At 32.5% G+C, this 15174-nt stretch overlaps 1 protein-coding gene and 1 long non-coding RNA gene across 4 annotated transcripts; both read left to right on the top strand.

Annotated features, from left to right (window-relative positions):
- The first annotated feature begins 623 nt into the window (after window positions 1-623).
- LOC127144515 (uncharacterized) lies at window positions 624-1261 on the top strand. The gene is made up of 3 exons (XR_007816270.1): window positions 624-660; window positions 830-929; window positions 1143-1261. It is a non-coding gene; the product is annotated as an uncharacterized LOC127144515 (long non-coding RNA).
- A 7492-nt stretch (window positions 1262-8753) lies between these two features.
- LOC103498269 (DNA-directed RNA polymerases II and IV subunit 5A-like) lies at window positions 8754-11645 on the top strand. 3 transcript variants are annotated; one of them, XM_008460825.3, is made up of 5 exons: window positions 8754-9039; window positions 9956-10166; window positions 10579-10755; window positions 11035-11148; window positions 11440-11645. In XM_008460825.3, exons 2-5 carry the CDS (start codon window positions 9966-9968, stop codon window positions 11563-11565), a joined length of 618 nt encoding a protein of 205 aa, XP_008459047.1. In that variant the 5' UTR covers window positions 8754-9039; window positions 9956-9965; the 3' UTR covers window positions 11566-11645. The 3 variants fall into 3 exon arrangements, with proteins under 3 accessions (XP_008459047.1, XP_016902349.1, XP_008459048.1); XM_017046860.2 differs by having other exon boundaries at window positions 8763-9039; window positions 11455-11645; XM_008460826.3 differs by lacking the exon at window positions 8754-9039 and adding an exon at window positions 9046-9528.
- The last annotated feature ends 3529 nt before the right edge of the window (window positions 11646-15174 follow it).

Genomic DNA, 15174 nt, shown 5'->3' with positions numbered 1-15174 from the left:
ACGTTCATTACAGTTTGGCATTAAAGTATTGTGTGAAATCAGATTATTAACCGAAAAGAATCTATAAAACTTTTAATAGATATAGGAAGTGAGTAGAAAAATGGGCGGTAATTCAAATTTTAAGTACTATATGTTTGTTTTTTTTTAATTTACATTAAGAACAACAAAATTAAAGCACAATTAAATTTATAAAAAATATTTTTCTTTTCCCCCTTTTCTAAACAAATATTTTCCCTCTTTTTTTCCCCTAAATTTCCTTTCTTCTCTCACAATACACGAAAATACCTTCTTCCTCTTCCTCAATTTTTTCTCTCAAACCCTATCTTCTTCCTCTTTCCCAATTTTTTCCAATCACACGCACTCCCCATTCTCCACCACTGCACGAGTCCTCGCTCCACCAAGCTCCAGACGAAAGTCATTCGCGCATCGTAGACGTTCCCCCACGGCCGGTTACCGAACGTTCTCGCGCCACGGATAGCAAATGTTCCACCATAAACGTTCGCGCACGGGTGGTTTCCAAACATCTAGGCCGCCCCAACTTCGCTCCACCACGCACGGCTGAGGATAATTATAGAACTTCTTGATCCACCCAAACGCATAGTCATTCCGGACGTCGACCACGAAAACACTAAAAAACCCAAACTCACAACCATTTTGCTGGTATGTCTCTTCTCCTCTATGAACTTCGAGTTTGTTACATTGATGGACTGGTTTAGTTTTTGTATTAAATACCTAATAGCTCAACTTAAGCCTTAGGAAATTTACTATTTATTTTAATTTACGGTTTGTTTGGCTTATGGGTGATGCTTGTTTCGAACTTCTATGGTAGAAATGATACAGATCTACATTTGACTAATTTGGTCCCTTGTTGCCTGGACATCTTAAAGTTGATTTTGGTGATGCAGTTGCCCTTTAGAAAATCTTTAAAGGTTAGGAGAATATATTATTCAAAGACATCGTCACCCTTGTATTTGAAATTTATATGTCAAGAAATCTGTTACTAAAAGAATCATAAAAAAATCATCTTGTTTGTGTATTTCCACTATAAAACAGCCTTATATATTTGTTTATTGCTTCGCAATAGGGATTTATATACTTGGCATCTGGTTTAACTTATTACTTGTCATTCTTATGGAATGTAGAGCACCGTGACTGAATAGCTGGGTTTTTGTTTGAGCCTATTCAAGGAGAGGCAGGGGTATGTATGATTGGACATAAATCTTTTTACACTACTGAAGGTTAATTTTCTTTTTATACCCATTGTTTGGGTTATAATGAGTTTATTTCTACTTTTGATCCATCCTTATTGGACTTCAATGAAATTGCAAGTTTGTTTGCACAAACCAGTTTCTATATCCAGATTGATGGCAATTTGAGAGAGTCCACCACTGCAATGTTGGTATTTTTCTTTTACATGTTCTCCTTTTACAAAATTTCAAATTATAATGTTACAAGAGAACAACTTTCACTTGTTGGTGATATTTCCATAGTTTAAGTTATGTACTTTTTCTTGTGTATAAAAGTGAAGGTAGAAAACATGATTATTGAAAATGTTCTTTTTTCATCTTGTCTTATGTTCTTCTTTTCCACTTTTGTGGTATAAATTTTTCTTCAAATTAACACAATAATGTTCATTACAGATTAGGTAGATTTTATTTTCTCATCATTGCCACATTCTATTAGTCAAGAATACCACGTTCTATTGCTATGTGGTAATATTTACTTAAGTTATTAGTGGTCATAAGTGAAATATAAAGTTTCATATTGATTTAAAAGAATGTACATGGGTAAATGCATAGTTATGTTCTGTGTAAGTTTAATACCAACTTCATTTTATTTTAACTTGGAATTGGAAGAAGAACTAGAAGGGTTTTGACATAGATGTGAAAAAGTTGGAACAATTGGATTATTTTGACTTGGGACTGTGTATGATTTCAAAAAAATTTTAAAGGACTGAAACACACTTGAAGAAGAAGTTTGCCAGAATATTAGACAAGTCTGTTTGTACGCTGCTCTACTGATTGTTTTTTAATAGTATTACATTTTGTAAAGTATATATTGTGATGGGGTTTGATTACTACTCTGCCCATGTTTTATCCATCTTTTACTTTATTTTTCATGGCAAATAAAGGATGAAATACTAGTCATAAAAGATTTATTTTTAAATTTTTTATTTAATTTTATGGAGATAGACGACCTAGAAGGTGTTTGATAAAATGTGTGAATAGAGAAAAGGTGAAAAATAGTGAAGAACAAGACTTGGTTATTGCCGTTGTGCTCCACATTCTTCAATAGTATCAAATGGTACAGTTTACTTCTTCACAGGGAATTATATTGAATAGCATCAGATGGACGCATGTTTGTACTTGACGTCCTTGTTCGTTGTTGCTCTTTCATATATTACCAGGACTCTTCTTTGTTTAATACTTGTTTTCTTTGAGTAGTTTCAAAGTTTAACTAACTTCTTTTCTACTTGAATCGATAGTGATGGACGTGTCTAACATAAAAATAGGCTGTTGATAATGTAAGTACTTTTCATATTGTTTAATTTTTTTGTGTTACACTTCTTATGATTATTGAATATATGTGGCCCTATCTTGATAAGGTTTACCTGTTTCATCAGTACTATCCATTCTTAAGTCATTCTATCAACTTTTTTGTTGGTTAACTATGTTAATTCCACCTGTCATGCTGCCACATATTTTATTTGCCATTTCCTTTACTTTTTTATTTCCCCCCTCTTTTTGTAGCTTCTCCATTTCTTATGCATTTGTTCATAATTTTTCTTTGTTTTTTCTTGACACAGACAATATGCAAAACAACAAGAAATATTACCTAACCTATAAATGCAGAGCAAATTCCCAAATTTAAGATCGATTTTGTTGAATTTGAAACACTCACACTGGGGTCTTTGCCACCAACTTTTCAAGGTACTAATGTGATTCAACTCTTCTTAGTTCAATATAAGACATGGTTGTAGTATAGTAAACCTCTACAAGGCATGTTGAAAATTGGAATCACTTTTTTTGTTATGTCCACTTGAGATTATGTTGAAAATGAATAATTGAAAAACAAGCAATGTTGATATTAGTTAGATTCCATCTGAATTCCATTGAAAATCTCTAGATTACTTTACAAAGTTCATTCACAGAGAGTATAGCCATTGAAGTGATTTAAAGGAATTATTTTTCCTTTTGATCTTTTGATTATTATGAATTTCAACCTTCGATTCTTAATTATCATTGAAAATCTCTAGATTACTCTACAACCTTCGATTCTAAATGATTGCCTTTCTTGACACTGGATTCAACGACGATTTTAAAATCGTCAAGAATAATCATTCTTGACAGTTTAAAATCGTCAAGAGAGTCAGTTTCTGTAGTAGTGAAATTACAAATTTTTATTTAAATTGATAAAATAGCAAAATCAGAAAATATGGAAAACTAATTGTTAGAATAATGTCCTAAATGCCCCTACCTAACTGAAAAAATTGAATCATAAATACAATTATTCAAGAAACTACAAATACCCTATAATTAAAATCAAACTTTCATCTTGCAGAAACTATTGGAGCTTCCTTTGATTTCTTCCTCTCTGAACCCTTCTCAAATCACTCCCTCACCATCCTCCAATCCTTCAATTCCTTTAATCCCAACATCTCTTGATTTCCTCGAAGATCTCGCTGTTGCTATCAGCTAGTTTTTGGTTTGAAGAACATGCTTCGGCACATTTGGGACAGAACAACGAACTCGTTTACTCCTTCTGGTAAATGAAAGCTTTGAATAGGAAACAAGTCGACGTTGACAAAGAGTAGAAACAGAGGAGGAGAGTACGTATCTTTGGTGGGCAATATGCATCTTTCATGAAGGAGATCGTCGAAAAAGCAAAGTCTAGGAATGTCGTTCCGCCGGTTCTTCAGATTACGGCCATCGTGCTTGAGGAATTTGCGATTGAGAGTAGGTTGATTATGGAGAACCTTTGCTAATTCGATTTCATATAGATCTCGTCCCACTTCAAACTTTCCGTTGTCTTTCAAATTGGTGAAATTCATGGAAGGAGAGAAGTCGACGATTCTCTTAAGAATAAGATTCAATTAATTACAAAAATGCCATTGAGGCATATTTATGGCCATTTAATAAATGGTTTAAAATATAACAAACCCCATAATCTTATAGATATATTTGCATCATTTTAGGGATAATGTATAAAATTTAAATTCAAAATAACAATTCCATATTATGTATTATTTATAAAATTATTTTTAAATCAATAAAATTTAGGAATGAAAATGCTGTAAATGAAGTTTGTTGTTTTAGCATTATTTTAGGGATGATAATCTACAAATTTAAGTTTAGTATCTTTACCATAATTTTAGGGATTCAAACTACAATTTAAAATTAAAGTGTAAAAATTGGATTTAAAAATAAGGTTAAAAATTGAGATTAAAACTAACTATTTTAGGGTGAGATATATATTTCTAAACTCAAAAGGTTAATAAATATAAAATATTTATTATGTATAATTTATGTCTATTTTTTGATAAATAGTTTGAAGAATAAAAAATGCGAAATAGTTGAATTTATACTTGTGTTATTTTAGGGATATGAAGAAAAATTTGAATTGAAATGGAGGATTTTAGGAGATAATATAAATTGTAGATTCAAATTGTTATTAAAATTTTGTAATATGTTATTTAATAAATTTTTGATAAATAATATGAAATATAAAAATTTGTGAATTAATTGATTTAAATCCTAATAATTAGGGGTGTTAAAACTAAAGTCATATTTTACGGATGTTGGTGAAATCTTATGCAACAAGAAAATATTTTTTGGTTTAGTTAAGATTTATCAAAAAGTGAATGTGTTTACAAATACCAAGGAATTGCTCTTTGTAAAGGGTATGCTCAGGCAAAAAAAATTAAAAAAAAAATATTCGTTTTGCCATATCTTTAAGAATTTCAACTAATGACATATCTTTAGGGATTGTAGGAACAATATAATATTTTTTTTATTTAGTTAAGAATTATCATAAATAAGTGTGTTTACAAATACACTGTATTCGTGATATGTGATATTTTATTTGATTTTTTGATCGTAACAAATACACTGTATTTGTATATGGATAATTGTCATCCATAGAGGTGTAAATTCGGGCCAAAAAGAGTGGAAAAATATTTATGGCAGTTAGTTTTGTCATAAATTAAAATAATATAACAGTTTGCTATTTTTTTTCTATCCTAATATTTGCTATTTTCAGGAATTCCCCTATAACAAAACTGTAAACTAGCCCATATAACAAGCCCATTAAGGTAAATTATTTTTTCAGAATTCCTTATTTGCCCTTACTCTTTTATAACGATCTTTCAAATCTTATAGTTCTTCTTCTTCCCGATTTTTTCATGATCATCATTTCCAAGTTATTAATCTCGTCTTTTATATATCTTTCATCTTGACATTCTTTGCTTTTTTCGTAATTTTTGACAACATGCACTCTCATATCCATCATCTTCGATAATATCGTTTCTCTTCTTGTCATCTTGGATAATCAAGATCGTCTATATTGCTCTGTTAATATCGTCTCTGTGATTTTGGTTTCGGTGAGTATTCTCAATATTGTTTTTTGTTTGAACTATTTAGTTCATTATAAAATTTCGTTTAGAATTATATATTTCGGCGTCAAGATAGAATGTTTAGAATATGTAGGTATTATTATAAGACATCCTGTATTTCGTTATGAAGATCATTGAAGATTTTGATGATTGTTTACGTCGAACTAAGAATTTTGATGCTATGAAAATACACTTCTGATCATGATTGTTCATTGAGTACTGCCCAAAATTCTCACATGCAAGCTTCTTCAACAGTAATTGACAATTGTTTGATAGATGATTTTAGCTTCATGTCTACTAATCATTCCATTCTTAAAGAGATTGTGCATAAGGCTCGTACAAATTTTGGAGTTAATATAAGTTATCAAAAAGCTTGGAGAGCGAAAGAACATATGGTAAAGATATTACATGGAGACAGTTGAATCGTATGCATTGTTTCCAAGATTCTTTGATAAATTGGTTAAATCTAACCCAGATATGATCAATTTTGTATATCAAATTTAAATTCATTTGCAGATAGATGTGGATAGACTAATATCATAGTTTATCTAGATAGGCCAATATTAGCACCTTTCATATTTTTTTTGTTTTTTTTTTCCTTTTTGTGCTAATAGAAATGTGTTTTGTAATTATTATAGGTAGATGCACTGCTTTAGAAATGGATGATAATGGTCATTTCAAGTTTTGCTTTATGGCTTTTGGTGCATAAATTGAGGGGTGAAAATATTGTAGACCTATTATTTCTGTTGAAGGGACATTTTTGAAGTGTAAGTTTGGTGGCATCCTATTAACAACCTCATCACAAGATGGTAACAATCAGATCTTCCCTATTGCTTTTGCCATTGTAGATTCTGAAAATGATGTATCATGGACATGATTTTTTTTAGAAGATATGAGGTAGTTTTTCAGAGCGGGCTAATTTAGTCATTATTTCTGATAGGCATCTTAGCATCCCTAAAGGAGTTTTAAGAGTATTTTCTGATGTTGAGTATTGTGTGTGCACAAAAAATATTTTAAGTAACTTGAAACTTCATTTTAAGAATCCACTACTTGATAAATATTTCTTTAGCTGTGCTTATGCCTACACCATTGATGAATTTGAGTACCACATGAGATGCATGGAGTCCGTTTGTCCAAATATCATAGATTATCTTAGTAGTGTTGGTTTTGAGAAGTGGTCTCAAGCATATTCATGTAGACGAAGGTATAGAATGATGACATCAAATTGTGCAGAAAGTGCAAATTCAGTGTTTAAAGATCTTAGTGAACTACATGTGGCTACGATGCTTAGTTCAATTAGGGATGTATTGCAAAAGTGGTTTTATGAACGAAATAAAGTTGCTTCTACAATGAAGAGATGTTTGACTTCTTGAGCTAAGAATGTTCTGCGTTTAGAACATGATAAGTCGAGAAGATTACTGGTAAGATTTTTTTTTTTATCTCGGACAACTAAAGATAGATTGCTATCTTTGTCTATCCAATAGTAAAGATAGCAATATTTATGTTTTTGTCTGAGATAAGCACAAATAGATTGCTATCTATATATATATATATGATGTATACAGAGGTTGGAATCTATTTGTTATTATTTTCTTAATTGTCCTTATTTGTCTTATGTATTAGGTTGATCCAATTAGTACAATTGAATACAAAGTAACGGATGGAAATCAACAGTTTATTGTGAAGTTAAACATGGAACGTTGTAGTTGCCGAGTATGGGATGTTGAAGAAATTTCTTGTGCGCATGCTCTTGCCGTTCTAGGAATGCTTAAGTTAGATACCTATTCTTATGTATCTGAGTTTTATTATAGAGAAACACTATTATCAACATACATTTGTTGTATTCAACCTGTTGGATCTTATTTCGATTGGAGAGTTGAAGATTTTGTCATGAAAATATTACCTCCAGTCTTTAAACGGAAAGCTGGAAGACCAAGAAAATAAAGAATTCCATCTGTTGGTGAATTTAGTAGTTCATCTAGATGTTCCAATAGTAATCGTAAATGACATAATAGTAAGACTTGTAAGCAAGGTTTGAACAATTAATGAAAATGTGTAATCTCTTTCTTTCATTATTATGTATAAACGTTTGATACTAAATTTGATGGAGATTTAATATCGTTTAGACATTAGTGTGGTATATGTAAACGATCGTTCAATATTCTTTACATGTATTAAGAAGATTGTTTAGACTTTACTAAATGATCGTGTGGTTTGTATCGCCTGATCGTTTATGCTTATACTTGAATGTTTACATATAGTTTAGGAGATCGATTTGACTTAAGTGCGTGGTGGTCTATGATGTTTTACATGATCATTTAGATTAATCGAAAAATTCGTGATCGTTTAAACATTAGTGTGGTATATATAAACAATTACTTAAAGGTATATGCACGATCTTTTACATTTCTCTACACGAATGTTTTTATATCTTTATACAATTGTTTTATGATATCTATCTAAATAAATACAAACATTCTGATTAAAATTTAAAAGTAAAAACTGTACATGTACATCAATCAAAACATACATTTTATTTACCAATAGAATTTATTTGTCCAAAATTCTACTACATACTATTGTCTAAACAGTTTCATGTTATTCATAATTAGACAATCACGGTTTGCATTTGTTACAAGACATTCAATAAATTTGGCACAAAAAATCCCGCAATCTAATGAAGCGCCTTTTTGTAATGTGGTATTTGATCTTACTAATTGGCCAAAGGCCATATGTGAAACGTTTTGAATGCGCATGTATTCCAATAGAAATTGCCAGTGAAAGGATTCATAGGTATTTCAAGAGCTGCATCAACAAGTTTTTTTTCAACATATTTTGGTATTGAGTCAAAACACATAAATATTGCATTTCTTCATATCAGCTGCAACAGTCAACCAGTATTCTTTTATGTTGATGCGGCCAATCACATAGTTGACATCTCCCTACCATTCTTTATCTTGGATATCACCAACAGCTGAATTAAAATAGTAATCTAAATCTAGTTCTGTCCATAGTTCTAAGTGTGCTGTTGTGTCTGTCCATTTAACTTCCTTATTGTCTGCTGTCAGCACATGATTATAGGCAACGATGTATTATATATAAACGATTGTTTAGTAAAAAATATTGTACTTAATCGTATAGTTTTTATATAAAATGAAGTTTGGAGAGAGTACTTAGATATCCTGATCTCCTAATATCCACGTGTTTTCTTCAAGCTTCTCTCCTCTAGTGAACATTCGCAGCCAACCTCTTCATCTTCTTGGGCTATTCCTTCACCAGCAAATCACCGCCGCACCATCCCTTCCGCCCAGACTTTCCTCTCGCGCGGCTTCACAGTTCACATTGAGATTTTGATTTTTATCTTTTCTTTTCTCACAGTTGACGGTCGATTAACCAGCGGGTTCGGACGATTGCTTTCCTTCATAGAGGTCCGGGTGTCGGTTTCTCCCTTATAAACCGATTAGTTCAGTTTCGACACCGATTTTCATTGAAAACATGCTCACCCCGTTTACCCGTTCCTTTTCTTTTTAGATTTGGTTTCTTTTGGGGGTGGATTTGGATGTATGTGGGTCTTCTATCAGGGTGGTTTTTCTTGGTTGCATTCAGAGTTTGTTTATAAACATAATTTTTAAAAGCTTAAAATAAAGTCAATTTTGTAGCATAATTTCATAACAGATTAGATTTGTTTTTATCCACAAATATTTTGTTATACTTAAATATTTTTTATTATTTTGTTATATTTGAAAACGCGAATTCAAAATTTATTTTCTAAAAAAATTCAAAAGTTTCTCCAGCATCCCAACTCCCCCTTCAAAAGCGCAGTCATTTTAAGAGCGCCCCAATAAGTGGAAAGACGTAGTAAACCAAAAGACTTGGGCAAACCAAGATTTCTTTCTTCCACTTTCCTTCTTAATCAGGTTTTTCCAGCACTATTTCCCCTTAAAAACAAACTACTTCAACTCTCGTTTTCCCGTCTGTGATTTTGTTTATATTTCAATCATGATGCTGATCTTTTTTCCTATAACAGTCTGAATTATTGTTTAGGGTGGATTTTCCCTATTCTACCAATAGTAAATCAATACCCTTTGGAATGATTAATATATCTCAACTTGATTATGCTTATGTTGAATGTCTGTGATTTGATGATCCCCTTTTATTTGGCTTTTATATTCCCATATGGTTTAGGATTATATTAATGAAGTTGTTGAGGGGAATATGGATAGATTTTATTTTCTTTCTCCCCCTGTTTTTGATTTGGGAATTGAGTTTTATACTCTTCCATGTGCATCTTGTTGTGAAATTAGAATAATAATTGAATACTGAATTTCTTGAAAGTGTTTTTAGGCTGAAAGGGATGGTGTTGTCAGAGGAAGAAATCACCAGACTCTTCAGAGTCCGCAAAACTGTGTTGCAGATGTTGAGAGATAGAGGCTTCCTTGTTGGAGACTTTGAGCTTGCTATGTCAAGGGAACAATTTAAAAATCAGTTTGGTGAGACCATGAAAAAAGAAGATATTGTTATCAACAAGTCCATGAGAAATAATAGCTCTGACCAGGTATAGTCTCATGCTAGATCGTGTCTCCAAACTTGTTTACAGTGAGGAACTTCACCTTACAATTCTACACCCAAACCCAAACACAGGATTCCTAATTCAATTCTAAACATATTAAATCAAAACTTCTAACTCAATTTAGTGCCTCAAAACACCCCTTAATTGTATAAAGCAAGGTCTCAGTGACTCAGGCAATTATTGTTTGAACATGTTTAAACTTTACCTTGATAAATTTCCTTGGGAGAAGTTTGTATTTGTGTCATTCTCAAGTATTTTGACATGGAAATTACTTGGCTATCTAACATCGAGTAATATATAATACTATTTGATAAATATTTACCAATTTTATGTTAAGTTTGGTTATAGGGATGTACAGGTTATTTATTCCCCTCTAATTTGTGTCTCTTTTACACAGATATATGTTTTCTTTCCTGAAGAGCCGAAGGTTAGTGTCAAGACAGTGCGGACATATATAAATCGTATGAAATCAGATAATGTTTTTAGAGCAATATTGGTTGTTCAAGAAAAATTGTCCTCCTTTGCACGTTCTAGTATCTGCGAAGCACCTAAATTCCATTTGGAGGTTTTCCAGGTAAAAATTAAACCTCTGAATAATTTATGGAGCCTTTTAATGTCGGATATATTATAAATATCTTCTATGCTCCTATCCTAAAGCTAGTTCTCATACTCATACTTTTGTTGTCTCTCACATCGACAGTGAGAATGAGGGGGGGGGGGGGGGGGTAAATAATGGTAAGTTAGTTTGTAATTACTTATGGATTTCCATTTTTCCATATAATAATGCTTTGCCTACACTCTTTTTTTTTTTTACTGAAGTTAATGTTTACCTCTTTGTCACTTTTTGATGCAGGAAGCAGAATTGCTGGTTAACATCAAAGATCACGTTCTCATTCCCGAGCACCAGTTGTTGACAAATGAAGAGAAGAAGACGTTGCTGGAGAGGTATACGGTGAAAGATACACAAGTGAGTTTCATTTTATTTGATCTATTTTCTTGAAATACAAGAACATTGTGAGAATTATCTTCCATATAATTAATAAAACTTTTATGAACGAGCTCAAGCCATGATGAGATTTAATATTCTCCAAGTTACATTGACTATCGAGTTACATTGACCATCAAATATAGTAGGGCTAGGCAGTTGTTTCGTTAGAATAGTCTGAGATGCACGCAACCTGGCTTTGACAGTACTCTTGGATACATATTGAAATGTTTATAGGGTTAGTTCCTAATGTGATTTCATATTTTGTCTTAGCTACCTCGCATGCAGGTTACTGATCCAATTGCTAGATATTATGGAATGAAGCGTGGACAGGTAGTGAAGATCATCCGACCAAGCGAAACTGCAGGCAGATATGTGACATATAGATATGTTGTTTGAGATCAATATGATATTGAACAATTGAAGTGATGGTACTCGCCTAGGGAATTCTTTTATTTATAACATTCTTTTACTTAGTAGCTTCTCTGTGTTCTTTCACCTTCTCGCAAGCATGTAGCATTTTTTGTTGAACGGGAAGGAAAATTGGTTGTTTTCAAATATAACAAAATGTATATTTACATTTTGCTATATTTGAAATAGCAAAATAATTGAAGCAGTTAGTTAAAAAAATAAAAACATACTGGTCCCATATATGGCTTGGATCTTTTTGGTTGACCTTTCGTTGCAAAAATATTTTCTTGTGTGGTTGATGAGCATTTTAGAAGCTTGCTTTTCTAAGAACTTTTCTCTTGGACATCTTGGACCGTTTGGAAGTTTTAGGTTTGAGATGCCAATGCTGAATTAATTAGGCACCACAGTGTTTCATGCTAACCAAAATTTCTCTTAATTAATTAATACATAGACAATCTCATTAAATTTATACAAATCAAGAAGTTGGGTTTGATACATTCCATGCTTGTCAATTAGCTACATTAAGCTAAGAAGTCTGATTAAGACAATTAAATTAGATCAAATTCAATTCACTCTGTTTCAATTTCTAAGGTTTGTTAAAACTTTGATAAACATGGGGAGGATCCTATGGTGACTTATTTATACATTGTAGCTCATTAAAGTAACACCACACTGCTAACCTTTTACTTATTGTTTTGATAGAAAAAATCAAAAGAAAAGTATTTTACTCTCTTTGCTTTTCTAAATCTTTTGTTAAGATTTGTCATATACCGACTCACAAGTTCATGACTGTCCATTAGTTAAATTAGCTAGGTATTGTAGAAACCAATAGTTAAGTTTGACGACTAATTTTCACCACTTGGGAATAGGGTACTATAGTCCAAGGCTTCATGTTCTAATCCATTCTCCTTCGGAGAATTTCTAGATGACAACTTGAAGTGTTATGCTAAAAGAGCAGACACAACTTTAGACTCATTCTAACAGAATTTCTCGAGAGCTTTTTCTCAATAACTATGTTCTTTTGATTTGTTGGTTCTTACAATTTCAACCCAAGGATTCTTTTTGGCACATCCAAGTTTTTCTTGTCAAACTCTTCTTTAACATATTTTTTACTTGAGTAATCATTGTAAGCATTAGTGGACTTAACCTTTAGGGTATTTATGGAAAGGTTATGGAAATATTTACCCAAGTTCCTAAATCTTTACCTTTTTTATTTCCTTGTGTATTCTATTTATTCTCCCTCATTATATCTATTGAATAAATCACCAGAAAGTAATAAAAGAATAACAATATCGTGGTTTTTGTCCCTGTACTTGGGTTTCCACGTAAGCTTCAGTTTTGTGAGTTTATTGCTTTCAATATGGTATCAGAGTAAAGCAATAATGAAACCCTATAAAACAATTTAAGAGAAACCCAGACCAAAACAGAAGCCGCTGTCGCCATGGACGCCGCCATGAAAAAATTAGTCCACCAGATTCAGATGCCACCTATCTACCCTCATCGTCGTCCACGCAACCCTCCAGTCATAATCAATCTCACCCGCTACTGCTTTCTCTTCTCATCACCCAGTCCAGCCTCCTTTCTGCGTCGTTGTCTGTTCAACCGTCATACCCTTCTGATCATCCGCAGCCCCACGTGCTGCCCATGCCTTTGGACAACAACCCTTTGATAACTTGTAGAAATACAAGTTATTGTTGGCTTTTATGTAAAATAATGAAACCTAATTGTTGCATAAGAATAGAAGAAAACATGGAAAAAAAGTAGAGGATTTGATTAACTCATGTATCACATATTACAGAAGAACTTCATCCCTATTTTATCGCGTTTTATATGTCTTATCGCAGGATATTAGGCAAAAAGGAGTTGAGCGCAGCTTGGTGACAAAACATCATGTGGGGAGGCTTGTCCAACCAAAGCGACAACGATCATAACAAGCTAGGCGATTTGATGTACTAGCAGATAAATTTGGTTGGTGCACATCTCAGAAAAAGGACAAAAGGACATCTATGCAATGCTAATACAACTTTACTTAGAAGCATTAATGAGGAGTGGAATCTCCTGTCAACATCACTCCTCGCCTACAAATAGAAGATTCTACTTCATAAAAAGTGTACAAAATTGGACCAGAGAGCAAGCTCATTCTATCTTCCATTCTTTTTTCTTGAGTTTTAGGTGAGAGCTTAGAACAAAAAGATAGAGAGTTCTTCCCTTATCATTTTTCCTCAACAAATAGGTGAAAATTAGAGCCAAGGAGTATGAGAAATCGTACTATGAGTGTTGACACATTTCTTTGTATACCATTTTATAAGTTTCTTGTATTAATTTATAAAATGAATCCATGACCGAAAGGCCTAAAGTTATAATTATAATATTAATGCATTTCTTCAACTACTTTCCAATCTCTCTATTGATATTCACTTTCAATTTATTTAATTAGTTCATAAGCAATGAAAAATGTTATTAATACTAGAGAATCCGAATGTATGTCTTGTAAGTTTTTTTTAGCTAAATGTGAACATCAAGCATTTTTTATTCGAGAGAAAAGACAATCATGTTGATAGCAACCGCTCGATAAGTGAGAGCTCATATTTAATGAAGCAAGGACGAAGAGATTGTAGTAATACAATCTTATCGTCCAGCCATCCTTCGCATAAGTTGCAGAAATGTTAACATGTGCGACGAAAGCATCGAAAGGTTACTCCCCTTAAATTAGGATAAATTACTTGCGACATATACAAACTGATTAGATACAAACTTTAAGTATTTGAATCCCGAGGGGCAAGCAAGTATGATAAAGGCGCCAAAAGGACGCTTGCCTTAATTCTAAAGTTAATAGATGTTCTGTATCACCTTAAAATGTTAATACACAATACATTTCGATTTAGTTAATTAAATATTCCTTCATGTCATGCTTGCAATATGAGTTCATTTTCCATCATGCTCCATCTTCATGATCATCTTGCACCATCAATTACACCTTAGTGTATATAATTAGGACAAAATATACTCTTCATATTCACACTATATAGATTATACCACATGAGTTTAGCTGCGATAGATTTAATAGGAACATTAATTCCCTGAGTTTGACCCTTGATTTACCAGGAAACCTCTCTTCGCTTACACTTGGACTATGGATAAGAAAACTTGTACTACACGCATACCATGAGAAGAGTAACAACACATAGATAGGTTTTTCTCGTTTTATCGCATCATCCTATTCTAGTCGCGTAATAGATCGTTCAATTAGTGCTTATCAGCACATATGTACAAATAAACATTGCATTACACGAAACAAGCATCCTTTAATGTAAATCTATCAAATACGTCCGTTCAGGCGTCGATGTCCATCAACTCTTTACAACAAACTTTTTCTATGGTAACGAGATTGACCAACTCTATAACAGATTGGAGGTTGAAGCAGGCGAGCCTTCGACGTATTCTAAACCAACCAAGTTGCCAATGTATTCTAAGAACCCAATAATTTCGCTCCCCAATTTTCCTTCGAATTATATAACTAACTTTTTTGTTGCTTTTAACCCTCGATCCTTGACCCATTATGATGATAAGAATAGTGGGAAACGAATCCCTGTATGC

Source organism: Cucumis melo, chromosome 12, assembly GCF_025177605.1.
Source record: "Cucumis melo cultivar AY chromosome 12, USDA_Cmelo_AY_1.0, whole genome shotgun sequence".
In the NCBI taxonomy this organism is placed as follows: Eukaryota; Viridiplantae; Streptophyta; class Magnoliopsida; order Cucurbitales; family Cucurbitaceae; genus Cucumis; species Cucumis melo.
Note: the sequence above shows the minus strand (reverse complement) of the source record. Positions and strands in the feature narration are given on the sequence as shown.